This window comes from Rattus norvegicus, chromosome 1 (genome assembly GCF_021556685.1).
Source record: "Rattus norvegicus strain SHRSP/BbbUtx chromosome 1, alternate assembly SHRSP_T2T, whole genome shotgun sequence".
In the NCBI taxonomy this organism is placed as follows: domain Eukaryota; kingdom Metazoa; phylum Chordata; class Mammalia; order Rodentia; family Muridae; genus Rattus; species Rattus norvegicus.
Genome location: NC_141534.1, coordinates 234,297,001 through 234,320,000, shown reverse-complemented (window position 1 = coordinate 234,320,000; position 23,000 = coordinate 234,297,001). Strand labels below are relative to the sequence as shown.

The window sequence follows — 23,000 nt, the reverse complement described above, 5'->3', positions numbered from 1 at the left end:
CAGTGCGGTGGTTTGAATGAAAATGGTTCCTATAGACCCATAGCAAGTGGCACTATTAAGAAGCTTTGGTGGAGGAAGTGTGTCACTGGGTGAGGGCTTTGAGGTGTCAGATGCTCAAGCCAGGCCTGGTGTCGCTGTCTCTTCCTGCTGCCTTTGGATTTATATGTGGAACGCTCAGCTACTCCTTGAACACCATGTGTCCTGGCATGTTGCCATGCTTTCTGCCATGACAATGGACTAAACATCTGAGCTTGTAATCCAGCCCCCGATTAAATGTCTTTTCCTTATTAAGAGTTTCTGTGGTCATAGTGTCTCCTCACATCAACGGAAACTGCAAGACAATCAGGGAGGCTCCAGGGACTCCTACAACATTATAGGTTATTGTCAGTGCATTTGCTTATTCATTAGAACTAAACCCCAAGACCCTACTGCCAAACACACCTCATACTTGGCTTGCAGGATGCTGAGAAATCAAACTGGGTCTGAGCTTGATGTTTTCGTGGTTTTGGATACCTTTCATTGTATCAGAATGTGCTATACAAACTTCTAGGGAGAAAAAAAAATAATCAAAATCATCTATCTGTGGACCCCAAAAGCTACAATAACAAGAGTGCCCAAGAGCGTAATAGTGGCATGAGTATATGGGGTACCCAGTGACCTTCTGATTGGAGCTGAGGCTGCTCCACAGGAGGGACTCATAACAGGCACTGTAAACCTGGCCAAGAACCATGGGTGGGAGGTCACGGGCTCCAGGGGAAAACCCACTACTATTATTTACTTAAATGGACACAGTGTTAAACTGCTTTCTACATAGGTTTATATCTATGGATCAGCACTGCTCTCAACTTTTTCCTCAGAGAAGCTCTTTTTTAAAAAATAGGTTTTAGTTTGTCTTACTTTACTTTGTGATAAGATACCATGGCCAAGATAATGCATAAAAGAAAGCGTTTATTTGGGGCGTATGGTTTCAGAGAATAGATTCCATGACCATCATGGCAGTGAGCATGGCAGCGGACAGGCAGGCACAGCACCGGAGCAGTAGCCGAGAGCCTACATCCACAATTACAAAGTAGAGAGAAAGAGACTGGGAATGGTGAGTCTTTTGAAACCTCAAAGTCCACAGAAACCCTTTCTTCTATAAGTTGCCATTGTCATAGTGTTTATCATAGCAACAGAAAAGTAACTAAGGCAGGAGATGGACCAGGAAGAGGGATATTGCTGCGTCAGACCTGGCCATCTTGGTCTTTTGCAGACATGTGGAAGACCTCTTTGGGATTTTGGACTGAGGAAGTAGTTGAATGCTCTAAGTGGGTCTTAATAGGACATCCTAGTAGGAGTCTGGAATATAAGAGTGCAGAGGGAAATGTGAACTCTGGAGGCCCAGCTCAAGAGGTATCAGACGGGGGTAATACTAGCAGCTGGGTGAGAGACTCTTCTTGTGATACTTTGGCGAAGAATGTGGCTGCTTTCTGCCCTTGTCCTAAGAATCTGCCTGAGGCTAAATGAAATGTACGGGATTGGTCTGCTTGGTGGTGGAGATTTCACGACAACCTAATACTGAATCTGTCCTGTGGTTATTAGTAATCAACCTTCTGCGGTCTACAATGAAAAGGGGCAACCAGGGGGAAAAAGAAGTATAGGGTGTACAGTTTGAAACGAAAAAGAACACAGGAAATTTAATGTTGAAGCGAAGGCTTGTGCAGGAAGAATGAGAAGGCTAAAGAAAGGCCTGTTCACAGACGGAATGAAGCTACCCAGATAAGCTTCCAGCTTGTAAAAGGGGACAACAAAGGAAGGCTGTTGGAAACGTCATCCGAGGGGGCCAGGCTCCTCCCTGAGTGGTCCTCAAACGTGTCAGGATTCTTCATGTGGTTCTGGCTTTAGAGTCATGAAGGATACAGGAATAATAAGTAAAGGAGTTGTAGAATCTTCCTTTGAGGTGAAGGAGAGCTGTGGAGGCCAGGCAAGTGACAGGGGAGTTCCTGAATGGAAGTTCAGAGAAGCCATTTTCTGAAGCTTCAAAAGCGAAGCCCGGTTGTGTTGGAGAGCCCAAGGTGTTGGGGATGCCAGTGCCATGCGTTATCTGCCAAGAACAGCTACAGAGAGGGAGTGAACAAGCCCAAGAGAAGAGTGTGTCATTTTCTGCAAAGCCCAAAGGACAGAGGTATCTGAGTCCTTTGACATCAGATGTGGAACTGTCTAAGCAGCAGGTTTCCTTCCTTTCCTGAGGTCTGCTTGATGGAATGAATATACCGGAGGCCATTTCTGCTGTCTCTATGTGATCCTTTGTCTCCATAGTTACACATCTGTCCAAACCTTAGGGGTGTTGGAACTATTGGATCCATCTGTACTATTCATCTAAGTTTGAACAGCCTGGACCCCGGAGGACAGTGAAGACTGCACTGGGATACATACTCTTTCACAGCAAGTCAGTAGGCCAACCTGAGCCATGGGTGCTTACTTGGGGTCCAGTCCTCTTCAGATATGAATGTATGCAATATTGGAGCTACATAAGGCCATCCTTCCTCTTCCTAAGAATACCACCTCACATCCCAGCAGGGAACTGACCCCAAATCAGGCACTTACAGAACACTTCATCCTAAATCCTGTCTGCCTGATGTGGATCCCATTTCCATCCCTTGCTATCCGATCCTGGAAATATTGTGGCAGGCCAGAACCTCGTGAGCAGGTGGAGATCTGCAGAGGAAACCCCTCAATTCAGAGCACCTCACGGGAATCCTGCACAGAAATAGAATCCTTGGCCGTGGTGCGATTCTTTTTTCTTGTCCTTGTAGGTTTGATAACACAGCGGCAAGGTCAACAGGGCAAGATGCTGCTAATGAGTCTTAATTAATTAGCATGTGCATTTGACCTTGTTTGACAGTCTCCTAGCAACAGTTAATAGAAAAAGCAAAATCCTTGCAGGCTGTAAGCTGAATTCAGGGTAGAGAGGGGATAACATCGAGACATCTAAGATCTTTCTACTAGTTTACAGGTGATTGATCAGGGCGGGTACTAACTTTAGGCCTTGACTTCCCACAGTGTTGATAATGCCTTCCTTTCAGCAAGAAGGTGGCTGGTTTCTGACTCTGACTCTGACTCTGACAATGTTGAAACAACCTTCTGTCTCAAAATAATTTGTGCACTGGTCTCTGGGAGGAACAAGATGCCAATATAAAGTAAACAGGAGCGGGTGTTCCATTCCCACTAACTAGTAGGCTAGTTTGCTTTAACTAGAACAGCCCTGGATAAAAAGGGCTGGTAGGTTGCTGCTTAATGCAGAAGCTGGGAACTGGGGTGGCTGAAGGGAGGGACCAGGATGAGTGGCATGGTGCAGATTTGTGTGTTGGAAGATAGCAAATGGAAACCCCAGTGCAGAGATGGTGAGAAACACTGAGGCCAAGTACATTAATTCATTGTGCCTGTGACCCACCCTAAATAGTGAACCCTAACCTCTGGAAGGAGCCAACATGCCATGCCCGTGAGCCTTACATCATGTTTCCAGAGAGAGTTCCACATCTGCAAAGACATCTTATGGTTACTGAGAAACTCCTTTTGTGTTAAGAGCACAATACTGTCTTAGATAGGGTTTTACTGCTGTGATCAGATACCATGGTCAAGGTAACTCTTATAAGGACAACATTTAATTGGGGTGTGCTTACAGGTTCAGAGGTTCAGTTCATGATCATGAAGATAGGAGCATGGTAGCGTCCAGGCAGGCATGGTGCAGGCAGAGCTGAGAGTTCTACATCTGCATCTGAAGGCTGCTAGTGGAAGACTGGCTCTGACGAAGCTAGGGTGAAGAGATTTAGCCTATTCCCACGGTGACACACCCACTCCAACAAGGCTACACCTCTTAATAGTGCTACTCCTTGGGCAGAGCATATGCAAACCACACACCAGCTATGCTTATAAAAAGAATAAATTTCAACTTAAAGATGGTTCCATTTATAGGCAATACATGCTTCATGATTCAGCAGCACTGCATGACCCTGGCATTTAACTGGGTGTACGTATAGCTGCTCTTCTCACTGTACCTACCCTTTCTCTCCAGTCCACTTACCGCCTGTAATTCTGAAGGAGCCATGTTAGAGAGAATGAGACAAACACTCTTGGGAGTCACAGACAGTTTCTTGAGCCCCCTACTTCCTAAGTGAACCTGCCACATTTCTGAACTGTGGCCCTGTGTGCTAACTCTAGGGACCAAACTTTTCAGGGGAAACTGGCCGTTTGCTTCCTGTTGCTTTTCTTGTGGTTTCACACACATATGATCTGGTGAGACAATTCAGGGAGAAAGATTCCTCATAGGAGTGGGGTCAGGCGAAGAGAAGCTGAAGCCCAAGGGTTAAAAAATAATCTTGCCCATAACTTTTTTCTTTTTAATTCTAAGGAGCATGGATAGCTGGGATAGTTGACTTGCAGTGGGCCACCATCGGGCAGGTCCTCATCTACTGACTCTGATATGGCAATGGTTTGATGGTAGTAAGCAGATAGCTTTCAGGCATCAGGGCTTGTCCAGCATTGAATAGACAGGGGGCAGTCTAGAGATGAGGTAAGTTAACTGAAGGTAACACTTTGAGTCTAGGAGACGCTCACAAAGCAAAACATTCCCTATCCCCTTCTGCTCTCTTCATGGCTAAAACGAATCATTTGCTCTTCGAACGGGCGTTTAAGGTCAAGCCTTTTCATTTTGAAGATATAACAGTCAAGACTATTACATCTTTAAAGAAAATTACCCTGGTCACATAGGGTCCTCGAGGTTCACAGGAAAATGGCTCCTTTTTGCTGTTGCTATTGACAACTGAGTTTTGCCACACAGTGCACCACCTCCTCATTGTGAACTCGCAGGTGCAGCATGGACTGGTAAATGCCTCAACAATGGTGCTTCTACCCTGGCAAAGGCAGCTCTCAGAAACATTTCCTCCTTAAAGCGAAGGCTGTGAGCTTACATAATTATTCACATCTCTGGAGAAGTCAGTGCCCTGCACTTGACCCTGGCATATGCTATTCCCAGATCATTTAGTATTCTTACAGCTTTCTTCCCCACCAATGTTACCAGGCTTCCGAACTCTAAACACACATATAAGCCCATAGCTTCTAAACCCTTCTGGTTCTTTACTGTCCAGCTGTGTTCTGTGGTGGGCACAGCTCTCCTCTTAACCTCTAGTTGCTTATCCTTATATTTGTAATTTCCACCCATTAGAGGTTTCACACTTAAGGCAAACGCTGCATAAGGCTCCGAACACCCATCCTACCACAGGTCAGTAGCTGACAAAGAAGTCCTTCCCTTCCTATAAACTGATCACAACACACACAGAAACATCTACCCTTTTCTATTTTAGTTCAAGAAAACAGGACACTGAGATAATCTCTTTGTTCATCCACAAACACAGTTTTTCAAAGTCAAATCACACTATACAGCTTAGGGCAAAACTCAAATTCTTTTGCCACACCGGTAACTCCTCACTTCCTGGCCCTGTTTTCAATTCTTCTGGAACTTTCTTCTGCATTTACTTTCACGTTCAGAGGTGATGTGTTTGCACTGCCTCGCTTTCATTTCAGAGTTAGACATTTTTTTTTTCTTGGCTTCTACTGCAAGTGCTAAAATCTACGGTTTTTCTGCCACACGTTTCTAGTTGATCGATGTTCAGTGTTTGCATTCTGAAGACTCGACCTCTGCTCTTCCCAGCCCAGCCACATGCATACAGTATTGCATTTCTGGGTTGTATAATTGTTGTCGGAAAGGACAAATAACCGAAGAAAGCTGGAAATAGAATTGCTTTTTTATTTGCTTCGTTTTCCATCCGCTGTTCGTCCATATATGCTAAACCCTCTCCAAACCTCCACTCCTCCAACCCCATGCTCATCAGGCTCTCTCTGCCTTCTTCTTCCTGGACGTCTCCCCACTGGAGTCTGGATTCGCTGCTTCCTTGTCTTTTTGCACAGTAGCCATGCCCGTGTCTCTTCCTCATGTGCCCAAAGGGTTCCCTTCCTGTATTTTCTGTGGGGGGAGTCCCTCCTACCTCTTTTCTTGGTTTGTGTTTTTTGGGTTAGGGAGCCTCCCTTTCCTTATAGTAGCCACACATCTACAAGAAAGAATCACGTGACTAATACTAGAGGTACCCTGAGTTCTAATGTCTTCCAGCTGTTGACAGACCTTTCTTTCTCAATCATGTCCTCAGGTTCCTGTTAACTGAAGCACTGGGGGGTATTTGAAGTCCCTTTCTGGGGTATCTAAGTTCAGATCCTCAGAAATCTTGGTAGAAAGAGGAAGCCGGAACCCTTCCTGAATTATTCAGCACTGACCAGGCTGTGTAGTGGGAACAAACCGCCCCCAAATTCCTGTGCCCTCAGCTGAGGCTGCTTCAGTGTCTCACTGCTATCACCAGGGAACCCTGCTCACTCTGGGAAAGCAGGTTTTGCTCTGCTCAGGGTTACAACGGTCTGACTTACCATGTGGCTTCTGGGGTGGTTGCAATTAGAGTGAGAAGGATCATTTCTGCTGCTCCTGCCTAGAAGTAACGAGTGTCTGAACACTCGCGTCACTGGCCTTGCCTCATGGCTCCAGGGATGAGGAAGAGCGAGCTTCTCCAAAGAAAGCCGAGACTACACCCCAGCACGAAATGCCCAGCATCGTCCAGGAACTCAACCGCAGTTTAGTATGCTCAGCTTTTGCTGCTTCCTTTCTGCTTATTGCCTTACTGTGTCCTTTTGACAAAGTTTCAGAAGTGAACAGCACCCTTCAGAATAGCTCAAATCTCCCAGCATGCACTGTGCTGGCTGATGTCAAACCAACTGTTACTGGATGGCAGGGTTGCCTGGAGAGCGGTAACAGGGAACTTCTCAGGACAAACATTCGCTATCGGTATCTGTCAAGGAGAGGGTTCGAAGGACGTTCTCAAACATACCCAGAAGATAGAAAGTCTTCCCCTCCCCCGCCCCAGATTTTCAGAAAATAATTTTCACTGGGTGGTGGGTATCTGTCATTTCAGTGGGGTGAACATGTTCTCAGGGATAATTGATCCTCAATTTTCATTCCGTCTGCCACTCCAGCAAACAAATGCGTGTTTGCTCTACATGTTAGGTGTTGGGGTTCAGAGAGGAACGGGCAGGCATGTCAGAAGCAAGCTTCACGGTCAGCAATGACCTCCGGCAATCATGGCTGCTTGCAGCTTCCCCCTGTGCCTTTGCACTTCCTGGTTTTGCCTTTTTGGGACACCCTATGGCCTTCGGAATAAGAATTTCAGGGCCCTCTGTTTCTGCAGAGCACAATCACAGTGGTACAGGTTTTTACTGTTGTTTTGAAACTGAAGAAAGCCTCAAGCCCACAAGCCCCTAGATGGGTTCTCCTCTTTGAATGAGTGGTTCTCAATCCTTTATATAACTGAGATCTCAGGGAGAATTTATGAAACAAACAAACAAATAAATAAATAGAAGACTCCTACTAGATGGGTAGGCTCTGCCTCAGGCACTGGGCTTTAGGACCGTGGGTAGTAATCTGCATTTTCAACAAGACTGCTGTGGACTGCAGACCGCCATAGTTTCAACGGTGCCATTCCATTTTCTGTGACAGCATGCGTGGAATGAGATTTCAGTAAATACTTTTTTTGATGCTGAGGTGAGGTGGAATAATACCATCAAAGGGGGAGCAAATGAAGGTCCTTCCTATAAATACAGCATGACAGATGAAATACGACCCACAGATCCAAATGGCTTAAGGAAGATGGGGACATATTTTATGGCACAAGTTTTGGCTTGGCTTTCTATTAACTCTTTCTATCCTGGTAAGCCCTACTCACCACTTCCTTAGCGTCAAGATGAATTTCTGACAGTATGGGGTCCTAAGTATTATTCAGTATTTTATAATGAATTCTGTTGGGATTAAAATATAACACAGGAGGTTTAACGTGTCGTGCTAGTTCAAAGGAACAAACATTTTCTTAGCCCTACCGCCGTCCTTGGGACTCAGCATGGAGCTCCTGGCCAAGCAGTTAGTAGGTCATTTCAAGGAGCCGACGCAACTAAGGATGCTGGCGGAAGAGGCCAGTACCTGCACCAGATTTAATGAAACCGAGTTTAACCTCTTGACCCTACTCCGACTTCAAGCTCCATTTTAAAATGAAATTGCTTAGAAATTACTGAAGAGTGCAGAAAGGGGAGGGTTAGAGCAGAAAGCATTTTCCTAGCAAGGTAGAGGGGCAAAGGTCAGTCGTCTTGATTTATTTTCAATAGATTGTGACACCTGAGCTTGACATGGTCTCAAATGTCTTAGGTATTTCAAAAAATGGCAAATAAGCTGCCGACAGGGCCAGCAACAGCTCTGCCTGTGGCTGTTCGCAGTGAGGCACGGCTGGTTTTAAATGGAGAACATCCCTCTGTGGAATGACAAAAGCTTACTCTGTTCTAGAGGAAGTCACTGTGTGTGTGTGTGTGTGTGTGTGTGTGTGTGCCTGTGTATCTGTGTGTGCCTGTGTATCTGTATGTGTATGCGTGCATGTGTATCTGTGTGTGTCTGTGTATCTATGTGTGTGTGTATCTGTGTGTGTCTGTGTATCTATGTGTGTATATCTCTGTGTGTATGTGTGTATTTGTGTGTGTGTATCTATGTGTGTGTATCTGTGTGTGTGTGTGTGTGTGTTGGTGGTGGTGGTGCTGCAGAACACCTAGCAGGATAGGGGGATTTCCATTAAAGAGACCACAGTGACCATCCAAATCTATGGCTTTATGGCAATAGTTCTAACTGGCCCCAGGGTCAACAGCATATCCTAGAACCTTGTTAGTTGGGAAAACATTGGCCTCTGCCATCCTAGAAAACAAAAAGACGTTTAGAAATCCCAGAACCACTCTTGATGCTCCCTGGAACTGTCTACTGCAAAGAACCGTCTTACTAAGTCTCTCTGATGCCCCCTGTTTATTCATGACAGGGCTTGAGAGACTCTCCACATTGTTATTCTTTGTCTTTTAAGTGTGATTAGTTGAACTGCTGATAAACCAGGAAAATAAAAAATGCCCTTAGATTGACTTTGATGGAGTTACTCTCCTTCCCCAGGGGGTGGGGGAAGGGAAACACACCCTAGGACAGGCTGGTCTCTGACTAAAACTTTATCCTGATGCCTATCTGTGCTACCCCATTTCCACACACCTCTTCTTTTTCATGTTGAGTACTCCTTCCTCCCAGGAACCCTTGCGGATCTTGTACTAACAAGACGCCATTTTGCAAAAACCCTCTCCAACCAAGCCTCTTCTTACAAAATGTAGACCTGATACAAATTGTGGGACCCCAGTTCAGACTTTCTCAATGAGCACAAAGAGGGCCATGTGCCCAAGAACGCAACTCTCAACAAGCCCTTCTGGTACAATTTAGAAAGCACAGGGCTGCCTTATAGGACTGATAAGTAGTCCATTCTTAGCACCTTTGCTGGTGCCACACCGGAGGAAACCATCATGGGGAGGTGCATAGCGCCCCCACAGACCATTTATCCCATAAAGTAAGTTCCCAAAGACTTGCAAGGCCACAGAGCTCAAGTCTCTCCTCCCCAGGGGCCTGCAGTCCAGCCAGCCCGAACCCATACATACTTACATCTCCGTCCACGGGCCTCTGGTCGTCACAGTCCCTTGTGGGGCTAATGTCCTGGCGCATGACCCAGATGGGCTCTTTGGGTTCGTCGGGGGTGTAAGGCGAACGGATGGTCCTGGTTTTCACTTCTTCGATGGCCTCCTTGATGTCCTTGATGGCCAGCGAGATGGCATCCCTCTTTTCCTTGCTGTACCGCTGACCAACCTCGCTGCCTCCCGGGGTTCCCACAACTCGCTGCTGCTGCCCGGCAGGTGCTGGCAGCCCAGGGCTGTCGGGGTGTCCCCCTCCCGGGGTCGGGGCGCGCTCCAGGTCCTGCTCCGCCTCGGGCATGTCTTCGGCCGCCTTGTCGAGGCTCTGCGAGCTCATGCTCTGCTTGACCTCGGCCACGATCTGGTCGATGTCCTCTTCCTGCTCATAACTGTCCATGCGCGGGTAGGGCGCGAACTCCGCCTCCTTCTCGGGGCTGTCGGACTCGCCGTCGGAGCGCTCGTCGTAGTGGTGCAGCCGCGCGCCTAGGGCCTCCTGGCGGTAGGCGGCCGCCTCGTCGCGCTCCCGCTCATAGAGCCGCAGGCCGTCGCGCGCCTCCAGCTCAGGCGCGTCCCCGATCTCCTCGTACACGTGCTCCTGGAGGCCGCCGTAGTCGGCGTAGGGCTCGGCGTAGGGCTCGTCCTCGGCGCGGTGGAAGAGCCGGTGCGTGTAGACATAGCCCGAGTAGGCGGCGTTCATGGCTTCCTCGTGCTCCAGCGAGTGGAAGTGCAGGTGGTTGGGCAGCGCGCGCCGCTGCGCCGCCTCGGCGTGCTCGGCCTCCGCCTGCTCCGTGTACTCCTCGGCCTCGGGCCGGTACTGCACGGCGTAGGCGCTCTCATCGTCGGCGTCCTGCGCGCGCTCCGCCTCGTAGCCGTCTCGGGCCGCGGCGAGCACGTCGCCCTCAGCGGTGTCCGTGTGGTTGTGGAAGCCGCTCTCGGTGCTGGCCGAGCGAGCCAGGCACTCGCCGCGCTCCTCCTCCTCCTCCTGCGGTGGTGGCGGCGGCGGCGGCGCCGGATGCGCGCGGTGGTCCTCGGGTGCGTGACCTGCGGGCGGCGGGGGCGACGGCTGCTGCTCTTCCTCCACCTCGGGGTGCTCCAGGTCGGCCTCCACGGACTCGTTCACCTCCCCTCCTGGCGCCTCGTCGGCCACCTCCACCTCCGCGGAGCCCTCCAAGTGGTTCATGGTGGGCGTCGGGGGATGGCTGGCGAGAGGCTGCGCTGGCTCACTGTGTGCTCATTTTGGCTTCACGGGGCCTGGAAGAATCAAGGAGAGGAGCTGCTGAGTGGTTCAGAATGGAACTCTGAGCTGAGCATCCAGACAGACATAAAACCACTTGCTATTGATCCCTTCTGAATCTGGGTCAATTAAGGCATGATTGCAAATTTAAGCGTAATCTGACAGCCCTCTTCACACACGTATCGTAATTTGTAATTGCAAATTTACTTGCTTAATTGCTTATTGCCTTCACCCTCCCAAACCTTCAGATAGGAAGCTTTGCGGGCACTTTGTTCTTAGCATATTCTTCTGGTTGCATTTTCTGAGGTCTATGGATAGAATACTACTCAATTGAGTGGGCCCATTGACATATCTGCTCCAAGATAAATATCTCTAAACTAAGATCCTAGAGACTTTAGTAGCAATTCTTTAAATAAATTGTGTGTGTGTGTGTGTGTGTGTGTGTGTGATATTGCAATCTTTTTGACGCCATTGCCATGAGTGTAAGGTTCCAAGGAGGCTGGTAATCACCAATAGCCTCTTTGTTCTCTTATATCCAACAAGGGTTTAGCTTTCTAGACCTTCACAAAGACATGAGAGTTCTTTTCTTACATGTAGGGTGAACACAGGAGAAAAATGGAATCCCTAGTTAAAATAACCTTGGGACCAGCTGGGTGACAGTTAACGTTTCACCATGAATATCCGAGGGGAGGAAGTTATAAAGCGCAGGGTTCATTATAACTCATTTGACTCAGAAACACTTTCCCCTTAGAAACCAGAGTTCTGATAAATATACCAAGTAGGTGGCTTCCAGTACTTTCCCCATGTGCCCTTGATCTAAAACCTGGAATTCTGGGAATGCCATGCCATTTGAGGCTAGACTACATGGATAATTTTCAGAATGTATGGGGAGGGAGGTCTCCACCTATTTGTGGGGAACTTGCAGTTAGAGAGGAAGATGGATTCCAACTCTTAATCAATTCTCACCACAAAGTAGCTTTTAAAGGACAGGGAAGATGGCTCTAGTGTGTGCTAGCAATTGCGGTGAAAATAAGAGGACCTGAGTTCAGATGTCCAGCATGTAAAAAAAGCCAGCCATGGCTGTGGATGCCTGTAATTGCAGCGTTGGGAGAGAGGTGCAGGTGCATCCTGGGAGCTTGCCAGCTGGCTAGCCTAGCCAAAATGGAGAGCTTCCAATTCAGATAGAGACTGTCAAACACTATGGCAGAGCATGATCAAGGAAGATGCACATGCTCCTACTCTGGCCTCCAAATGTGTGTTTACTGGTACTGCATCCCCAGTACCCCCTCATACTGGTAAAGCGCGAGAGCGCACACACACACACACACACACACACACACACACACACACACACACACGGGCGTGCTTTAAGCACAACCTATACACAGCATATATAGAAACAGACACAGAGTATAATGAACAAAGAAACCAGGCAGGCTTCTTTGGGTTTCCAGAAGCCTGTGGTAAATGAGCTGTCATACTTAGCTCTGGCTGTCAACTTCACACAATCCTGTCACCAGGAAAGACAGAACCTCGGGTAAGGAATTGCCTAGCTCAGATTGGCCTGCTGCCTTGTCTGGGAGGCCTTTTCTTGATTGCCAACTGATGTCAGAGAGCCCAGACCACTGTGGGCATGCCATTGCTAAGCAGGTGAACCTGGGCTGTATAATAAAGGGGACTGAGCAAGACAGTGAACAGGACTTCTTTGTGGTTTCTGCTTCAGTCTCTTCCTGTGTGTACCTACCTGCATTGACTTCTCTCAGGGATGGACTAGACTGTAAGATGATGTCAACCCTTTCCTCCTCAGTTTGCTTTTGGTCAGAGTGGTTTATCACAGCAACAGAGAGCAAACTAGGACAGGGGTTCAGTAGTATGTTTGGATTTCTCTCATTGTGTTCTTTTGTCAAGTCCTTCATTCAAACGGGCAGGATGTACTCTTAACTGTAACAGCTGGAGGAAGAGATTGGTGCCTAATCAACTCTAAATATCAACACCCATTATACTCCACTCAGCTTCTTACCAGAACCACTCCAATTCCATTCCAACACTTACGACCGACAGAGCAAATGGAAAAGGAGGCTATGTTGGAGTTGCCATACCCACCTTCCAGCAGAGCATCACAACACCACACCCACCCTGGTGGACCCACCCCAACTGATTCTCACTTGAACAATGGTGGCTTACCAAGGCAAACTTTTTGCCCTCCCCCACGGGGGGTTGAAAAGAGTACCAGATCAGAATAAATCTCTTCTGAGAAAAGTTGTGGTCTCTTCTCATTAAATCCCAAGAATAGTTAACTGCGGCCAGAATATAAGTAAGTTTCCCCCAAAATAAGAGTAAGTCATTACTGGAGCTTTGATGGAGGGGAATGAACGGACAGAAAACGTTTTGGTTCTGAGGTATGTGTGGTTAAGAGGTCCCTAGTAGTTTGTGGAAAATACAAAACAAATGTTCAATATAGTACAAGGTCTCTGTTTCTGTTTCTTCTACAAGGACTCAAATACAGACAATAAACACAAACATATCACAGGAGCATTGACCTGTGCACCAACCCAGTTCTGTTGGGCATCTGGCAAGTTTTCATGGAGAGGAACACAACAGGCTTCCCTGGGCACCATCGCTGTGCTGCTTGGGTCAATGTTAGAAATACAATAACCACACAATAGCCTGAATGGCTAACGGTTCTTGATTCCAGGTACAGAACTGACAAAGCCACCATTGTCTGTGAAAACGGGCTTTTCTATTCACAGATGTATTACAAGAAAGTTTAGTCTACCCTGAGTTAAATCATATCTGACTAGCAAACACATTGATTTAACAAAAGTGGATTCTTTATACGTGTGTGTGTGTGTGTGTGTGTGTGTGTGTGTGTGTGTGTATCAAAATCCTGGTAAGTAAAGTTCTTTGGGGGAAACACCAAAAAACATGTAGTTTGAGCACAACTGAGCATCTTGCCTGCATTAAAGAATATACTAGTGATGTAATTATTCTCCCACATTTGAGTGTGTGGAACCCAACTGGCATTTATTGGACACAGCTAGACAATGTATGTGGCAAAGGTGCTCCAAAAGTTTCTAAGTTATGATCCTAGCCTTCATAGATGATAGTGTTAATAATTACAATACCTGGTGACAAATGCAAGATAGAAATGGGTCCAAGGCATAGAAGGAGCCTCTAGTGAAAATGGTGGAAACTGCTGTGTCACCTCAGGGTCCAGTGAAGTGCTGTGGTCCTTTAGCTCACCAGCATCCAAGAGCTCAGGCCTAGGAGAAGGATACCACCATCCAATTGAGACCTTGGTGGTGACCCAGGCAACTCAGGAGGCAGGAGCAAAGGGACAAGGAGCTGGCTGAAGGAAACCCTTTCCACCTAGCTATAAAATGGTGATGGACCAGGAATACATAGGCAGGAAAATTTCATCTTCAGGGCATCTACAGCGTGAAGAGAGGGCAGGACCCAGAGAGTCTGCAGGCTGCCTGCAGAAAAGCACTTCTTGTTCCCAATTCTGGGATGTTCCCTGGCTTGGAGAGAATGAATGAAAAGAAGGCATTTCACAGCTGCAGAAATGTTCAGAAATCAGAATTTCAGGATTCAGAGGCTGAAGCCGGGTATTTGATACTGAAGCCGGGTATTTGATACTGTTGGCCAGGATTCACATTATTTTGGATGGATAGAAGGGGTTACACATTTACTGTCTTTTGTCCTTAACTCGATGCCATGCATTGCCAGTCCACTGTCCGTTTTTCCTTTTTTTTGAGACATTCAAAAGTAGCTCTAGGAGAAATGTGTGACTGCACATAAAACAGAACATAAAAAAGGGAACAAAAGCAGGCACACCAGGTTGTTAACACATAGGTTATTGTGAATGTGTTCACACAGGCGTGTGCATGATGAATGTGTGTATGTGTGTGTGTGGGGAGGTGGGAGTCAAGGGTGGTGCTAGTTCTGAAGATGTAGGGAAAAACTTGAAGGTGCTAAATGGAAAAAGCAAATTTGATCCTACTATATAGGAGATTTTGTATCTGTCCTTATCTAAGCTTTTACTTCTGTGCCTAGGTGCCTCTGGGAAAGTGCCCGACTAAATTTTCATCCTTTCAAGCTGAATTTACCTTCCAGTGCTCTCTCAGCACAAGGGGCTGGGCCCTATCCTCACTCAGCCCTGGTAGACTCCATATTTACACAATTACCTCCACAGCATTTAGTGCCCATTGCTTGTCTTTCCCCACTGGAGTTGGCAGTCAAGTTCCGCTTCTTGAGACTGAAGTGTGTCCTAATATCCACACATACTACACTACTTCAGTAAAATGGTGTGTCTGTCACTCAGTCAAGGCAAGGGCAGCATGTAATCCTGAGATGTTTGTAGCAATAAACAATTCCAGTTGCTAGGATTGTGCCTTGGATGGAACAAGTGGGTATCTGCATATCCTGTATCCTGCACGCACACATACACACGTGCACAAGTGCATGAATATACCCATGTGTTCATATGTGTGCATATATGTGTGTGCATGCACACGGAATCCAACTACATTGAGTGTTCCTCAGGTGAAATCTTTCTTTTCTCTTAAAAACAGGGTTGCTCACTGAACTAGAACTTAGTAACTTAGGCCAAAGCAGCTCACCACTGAGTCCTGGAGATCTGTCCATCCCCCCTGCCCCCCGCCATATTGGGATTACAAGTACTCACAACAACACACATGTCTCTTTTGAAAATAGTTTCTGGGGATCAAGCTAACGTCCTTGAAAGTGCTTCACCCCCATGTATCTCTCCAGCTCCTAATGTTTCTCATTTTGCACACAGATTTCCTATGCTACAAATCTTCCTTGCTTCCTGGGTTAGATTAACTGCGAAACATCCAATAAGGAGTTCAAAGGATCTCGAGAGCCTTGGATCCCAAGCTCCTTTAACCATAATGCATCTATTTATAAGACTCTCATAAAGGACAAGAATGAAGAAGACCAGGGCTCATTAAAGCTTAATCCCTTTTGTTTCATTTGGAAATTAAATTTAGCAACAACGTAAGCCTAAAGAAAGATAGTTAAATAAATTTCTCTTTCCTGTTCAGTCCCTTTCAGATGGCTCACGTGGTCCAACACAGGCCTATCTTGCTCCAGCAAAGGATTTTGCTCCATCCCATAACTTTGCATCTGACACCATGATGGGACCTGGTAGAAGGCACCTGAAATGATTTCGGAAACGAGCAGAGGTGTGTTGCTGAGAGACTTGATGCCAGGCAATGTGAAATTGCAGTGTTGGGGTCCTGGGCTGAATCGTGTCCAGCTTAGATGATGATGAGGCTGTACATTTTCACTGCCCCACTGCACAGCCACTCTACTGCTTTGTCTGCCAGTGCCTTTCAAGGCGCTCTTTGGACACTCCAGTAGGTATATGGTCCTCCGTTCATGGTTGGCCAACAAAGAGTGAGATAACAATGGGATGAAGGAGTCTAGGGTTGAGGTATTCATTCTCCCAGGCCATCTTTGACATGGCCACTCCTAATGGCATAACTGTAAAGACATGAGCCCCCCGCCCCCACACTTTTGGTCTTAAGGACCACAATGGTGCTGCAGTGCTGTTCAGGCTACATCTTTTTAGTCCCAATACTAAGTTCTTGTGTCTCTATAAATTACCTGATTTGAGTACCCATCTGTTTCCTACTGGTACCTAACTTATCTAAGGCAGGATGCTTTCATATAAGTATTAACAGATGGCAAAATTAGCCACAGTAACTAGTCCCCTTGACAACAAAAATAATATTCTAAATAGTAAGGTTGTAGTCAAAACCATGCAGGTGACATTCTAAATGATAAGTTCTGTGCCAGGGAGCCTCCCAGCCTGGTTACAGGACATGGAGGTTCTACCAATTCAAGGAGTGACCCAGGGAATTTACGCAGAGCCTGATGGGCATAAGAACCCTGCCTGGGTCTCACCTGCTACCTCTTTCCTCTCACCAGAGCAAAGACCATCTGCCTTTCGTTCACTGGAATATTTCAATCTCTGTTGCCTGGGTCCCAGCCTCCATGAATCTCCTCCCACCTCAGTAGCAATAGTTTGGGTAGCACATGACTATCCTATACCCTAGATGCAGACTGTCAGTCAGACTGAACTTCCACCCACAGCTACAGCTGAATGCACCTTCTAACACTTGCCCAGCGTGGGTTCATGAGGCCCGATCCTTTTGCAACCAGGGTTGGTAGACTGCATACTTATGTCTCAAGGGCATTGCCTTTGTTGAAAGACTTTGGACATTCCTTTTGGGAGTAGGGTTGAATGTTAATTTATAGATCCGAAGTTACCAGAGTGTTGTCTCACTATAATACAATTACAGTACAATAGTAATATTCAGTCACATTTGGGTTTTGACCTTAAAGAAGGTATCATCATCTTATTTACAAGTACTGAAAATCAATGGCATTCAGCTGTCAAGTCCCTAGAAGATTATCCCGTCCTTTACTCTCTCTGAGGTAGTACCTTAGTAATTGAGGTTTAGTAGTTACTCTGTGTACTGTAGTGTTTAGTTAAAGGAACAGGCTTAGGAGACAAAAACATCAACTTTGGGCCCTGGTTCTATTACTTATTAACTCTAACTTGGAATAACTTACAGCAGAGGTCCTATTTTATTGTTTCTAAAACATATAGTATATATGTAAGTAAATATAGTATATATATATATATATAAGTAAATAACTTAGTCTAGTATGTCAAAACAATAACAGATTCAGCGTGAGTGCTATTTAATGTCTATTACTACATTTTCTGGATACACTATGATTAGCATTTAAGAAGTCAATACAGAATTAAAAAATTTAAGGGGCTGGAGAGATGGCTCAGTGGTTAAGAGCATTGACTGCTCTCCCAGAGGTCCTGAGTTCAAATCCCAGCAACCACATGGTGGCTCACAACCATCTGTAGTGAGATCTGATGCCCTCTTCTGGTGTCTGAAGACAGCTACAGTGTACTTCTATGTAATAAATAAATCTTAAAAAAAAAAAGAAAAAAATTAAAACAACATGAATGGAGGGGCACATGATATGTGATTGCTTACTGTCATAATTTACCTACTAATAGTTAGAAAACAAGCAGTTAAGTCTCCTTTAGTCATTCTTGAAATATGACTAGATGTATATAAATCCATCAGATGACAACCTAAGCAATGTAGAAACATGCCCCATCTACACACAGTGCTTTATTCCTAACCCTCACGTCCATCTCAGTGGACATTATTATCTCCAACTGCTACTTGGGAAGCAGATGCTGGGAGAGCTGAAATAAATAGTCCAAGGTCACTTGGAGCAGGAAGGGTTGGAGACAGATCTGCTGGCTCTCCGCTGCCTTCTTCCTGCTACATTACACTGAGCCCAGAAAGTAATGCAATTGATTTTTTTTAAACAAACATTTAAATCGGTATAATCGCTTTCAGAATGGCGACCTTGGCAGCCTCTCCTGTTCTGAAGGTACTGCCTTTGTTCAAAGCACTCTGGGCATTCTTAGGCTGGAATTGATTTCTAAGTTAACCGAAGGGCTTTAAAACCGCCAGTGGGTAATTTTCAACACTCTACAGTTATAGTTATATCTGATTTTTTTAAAAGAAACATAACAGGTATTGTTCAGATCTATGACTCAAAAGATTCGGCTAGAGCGTTTTTTACATTTTAATTGTTCTCATCTTTCGGTACGTTCTGATGTTGTGCAAATAGCAAATCTGTTCCTAAAAGATAAAGATGTACAACCGCCACAATTACTAAAGACTCTTTATGTCTCTGAAGTTCCTTCCAAAAGGTAACCTTGAGGATTGCTTTGGTCAGCGGCCCTGTCTTTCATAATGAGGCTTTATGCTTACTGGAGACTCTGGTGCAGAGGCTAGCTGGATGGGTGGACCCCTATGCCATGTCACCAAAGTAAGTCTGTTACTATTATCCCTCCTTGAAATCAGTACTAATGCTGACCGAGCAGCACGATTAAATCATCGGCTAGAATGATTTTAGTCATTTCAACCACAAAGCTCCATCGTAGCCCAGCCTTTGGGTAAGAAGAACGTTCTAAGTTCATTCGGATTTCCTTATTTTCTATCTCTTTCCCTCACACTTTAATGATCAAATCGCTTATTTATCATCCCAATCCCAATGGAATACACTCAGCAAGCCCGAGGCAACCACAGAAAGTCAGAGGGGAAATTTTACAATTTTTACAGGAAACTCAAGGGGTACTGTCTGGAAATCAAAGCCGATTAAGTTTCTCTGAATTTCTTTGAAATGCTTCTGGTATAAAATCAAACGTATCTACATAATCCATAATTTACAGAGCGCTAGACGAGCTGGATATGGTTTTCCTGTTCTAATTCCTTTTTTGTATGCCCCAACCTCCTTCCCAGTCCCTGTGGCATTTATGATTTCTGAAGGTTACACTCAGTTCAAAAGGATTAGGTCACCTGCCACAGCCAATCTAGAATATTTTCTTGATATTTCTTTCATACAGAAATACCCCACCCCCGTCCCCACCCCCACTATTAGCACCACCATAGAGTTAAAGATGATAATGAGACTCTGAAATTGGTTTGACTGTGTGACTTTTCAGAGGCTTATTAAGTTATACCGTGAGAGGAGAAGGAGACAGGGGAGTTTCCAGCTAAGGACAAATGGAACAGTAATTCATTAAAATGCAATCTTTCCTCCGAGACCACATCACCTCAGATTTACTGCTATTGTTGCTTTTTACAAATTATTTGGCTCATTAGAAAGCCAGTTAACTCGCTCTTCTTTAATTCCCCTAGTTTTCCGTTTGTTTTCTTTTCCCAAACAGACTCCAGAATGGCAGCCCAGACCCTAATTACGAAACCTCAAATTAAGTTCTTGTTTCTGGACTTCTTTTTGTTCAGTGGTCAGGAATGGGTCAGCAGAGAGGCTACTGTCCATACAGGCAGACACTATTGTCACTTAATCCTGTGAAAGCATGGACTAAACTCGGTGATTAGAAACACCTGCATGCAGGAAGTCCTCACTCGCAAGCCTAAAAACAAAGTCCACGAAGCAACTACTTAGCAACGATGCAGAGACTTGAATTTGAATCTGATGAGCCAGAAATCCCAAACGGAGCCCAAGTTTCCCAAGGCAGTAAGATTTCTATTTCTTCACATTAGCATAAACATCTATAGGGAAGGAAACATAAAGATGGAAAGCAGGAGCTCTACGTTCCCTTCCAAAGGAATCATGGGTAATCTGGAAAACCATCAGAATCCACTGACTGTGTTGATTAAAGACAAGTGTGTCTCAGGTGCTCCAAATGTTAATATTCCTGGGAAATTGGACATCTGTGTGTAGAAGAATGAAGCTAGATCTTTCATCTACCACACTGTGCAAAACTCAAGTCCAAATGGACCACAGATCTTAACATAATACTCGAAACCCTCAGAGGTTAAAGGGGAGCTAACACTTGGAGATAATAGATACAGGAAGGAGTTTCTGAATAAAACTATGGTTGCTCATCCACGTTTTCTGCTGCTCTGTTCACAACATGAAAGAAATGGAATTAGCCTGGATCTCCTTCAACAGAAGAATGAATCCAGAGAGTGTCTTGTGTTCACACAACGGGATTTTATTCAGCTGTGAAGAGAGATGAAATCATGGCTTTTACAGGAAAGGGGATGGAACTCGAAAAGCTGCCTTGAGTTAATCTAGGCTCGGAAAGACAATTGTCTTCATATTCTCTCTTGCATAAAGATCCTAGTTTCTAATTTTGATATATGTGGATTTATGTGGGAGGGACTGTGTACTTCTAGAGGGCAGGCAGGAAAGCAGAAAGAGGCTCATAAGAGCCAAAGAAGCTTGAAGGAAAGGGGTGGGTAGGGTAATAACACACACGTGGATGTGACAGAAGAAGAAGGCATACCAAGCATCAAAGGGTCTAAGTTGGGAGGAAGAGAGAGAAATGGGGGAAAGGGGCTGGGGTGGGGAAGGGCAACCAAACTTTGTATGTAAGAAAATGCTACTTTGTAAGCTAATTAAATTTTGAAAAAAATTTTCAAATGAAATTTAAAAACGAATTGGACGGGAGAGACTCTGCATAGTTGGACATTGCTGTTTATAGAAGCCATGAATTACTAAACAAAAATTCCAATGCCAGATGTGTGAAACCTGTTGTTAAGGGGAGCTCCAGAGACCCTAAAACACCTTTGACACTCTTCTTGCCTTCCCACTGGAATTGGATGATATAATCTTATCAATGAAGGTTCCACACATCTTGATTACAAACTATCGAGAAATCAAGCTTTAACAGCTGGAAATTTCTGCTCTGCTGGCCTGCATTCATAGAGCCAGAGGTGCTACAGAGACTGCTATGGGACAAAAGACGTAGATGGTCTTATGCAGCTGTGAAAAATACAATGCCAACGTGCTGTGCAAGATGAGCCTAAGTGTGTAACAGTGACATAGACATTAATGGTGGTAACCAACTGCTCTCTCATTGGACTTGAGACTTGTTCTGCAAGATTCCTGACAATGTAAACCCCAGTAAAATTATATGTATATACATATATATGCAAAATTACATATTTATGTGCAAAATTATATATGTATGGCTGGATATACATATATCAAAATTGTATACGTGCACACACATATTATATATAAAACTAGAGAAGTCATAGGTCCTAGTGGGGAAGTTACTAGTTTTGTTTAGCTAAATTGATATAGCATTAAATTGCCTTCTAAATATTTAAATATTCCCCAGATAAATGCTATTCTCAGTTTTAACTGGAAAAATCTCTCTTTTGTTGGGAACAGTGGTGAACTGTGCATGCAGAGACTCATGGCTGTTTACAGGAGCTAGGAATAAGTGACTGTTGATAGCTTAGCCCTAAGAAGACACTTACACCCCTTGCTTTAATGCTCAGAGATACACAGAAGTGGGATAGAAATAATGTGAGAGCCAGATGATAGAGAGAAGGGCTATAAAATGCCGTCTTCTAGGTATGGCAAAAGTATTAAAAACATGAGCTCAAAGCAGCTGAGTTCCACACATTGGGTCTGTACAACACTGGCCAGCCATGGCAATAGTCAGATTTGGATGGGAGTGGATTCCTGGGGCCCTACCTCTCCCTGCTGAACTATCTGCTGATGGTAGACTCTGGGAGATGTAAAGTCATTGTCTTTGGTTGCTGACCTATTGGTGAGCCCACCAGGTTCCAGTGGGTAGTTTCAAACCCATGGTCTTGGTTAAACTCAGTGAGTCACCAAACAAACAAACAAACAAACAAACAAACAAACAGAAGTCGAGAATGTAGGGAAGTGACCGGTAGAGATGAAGAGATGTTGACAGGGGTGGGGCGGGGGGGGGGGTGGGTGAGAGAGGGTGGGGTGAGAGTAGTTGGAATGTATTATATACATGTCTGAAATTGTCAAAGAACAAAACTAATTAATATAAACATTCAGCCTAAAAAATGAAATAGAAATGTGAATTGGCTTAGGAAATAATTTGGTGTTTACAGGGCCATCGCCCTGATTACCAATTTTCAGAATTTTCCCTCCTAAATAACAGAGGATAGGGAATGCACTTGAGTGAGTGAAGCCTGGTTGTCATTCTGTCCCAGAACTAAATATCCTACACCAGCCGTCAGTCTTTCACAGAGGCCAGTGGAAATATAATCTTACTGCTGAAGACACCACACATATTGATTGCAAACTGGAGAAGCTGGAAAGTTCTGTCCTGCTGTCTAGCATTGGCAGCACCTGGAGGATCTGTGTCTCAGGGATTTGCGTCCTACATCTGCACAGCTGCCCAAGTTCAGGTGGTTCCGCCCCTCATGAGGTAGCTGCAATGTTCCCCTTTCCTTCGTCTCTCTTGGCCTCCCCTCCTTTGCTATCTCTGTGTACCTCAAGGTAATCCTCAAGGGCATCACAGCTACCTACAGCCCCAGCCTTTCCATGCTCAAGGCTCCACTGCAGAAAAGAGCAGGAAGGTCGTTTAAGGATTCTTCGAAGCAGCAATGCGACATTGGGGAAACCCGGAGACGCAGGGATATCTACTTTCATTCGAGGCAGGAAGGGGAAAGAAACATCAGGGACTGGGAATGTAGGTAGGGGCAGAACAGAAGATGCTTTACAAACCTGAGTCAAATTATTTGTGTTCAAGCCTCAGTTCAAATAGGAGTCAGGCACCTGACTT

The 23,000-nt window shown here is 45.4% G+C and overlaps 1 protein-coding gene across 6 annotated transcripts in view; it reads right to left on the bottom strand.

Moving 5' to 3' along the window:
- Positions 1-23,000, bottom strand: part of Apba1 (amyloid beta precursor protein binding family A member 1) — a 206,095-nt gene that overhangs the window by 56,735 nt on the left and 126,360 nt on the right. For all 6 annotated transcript variants that reach the window (NM_031779.3, XM_087594320.1, XM_087594328.1 and 3 more), the window contains 1 exon segment: positions 9,581-10,857. In NM_031779.3, coding sequence (NP_113967.2) covers positions 9,581-10,786 — 1,206 coding nt within the window. In that variant the 5' untranslated portion in view covers positions 10,787-10,857.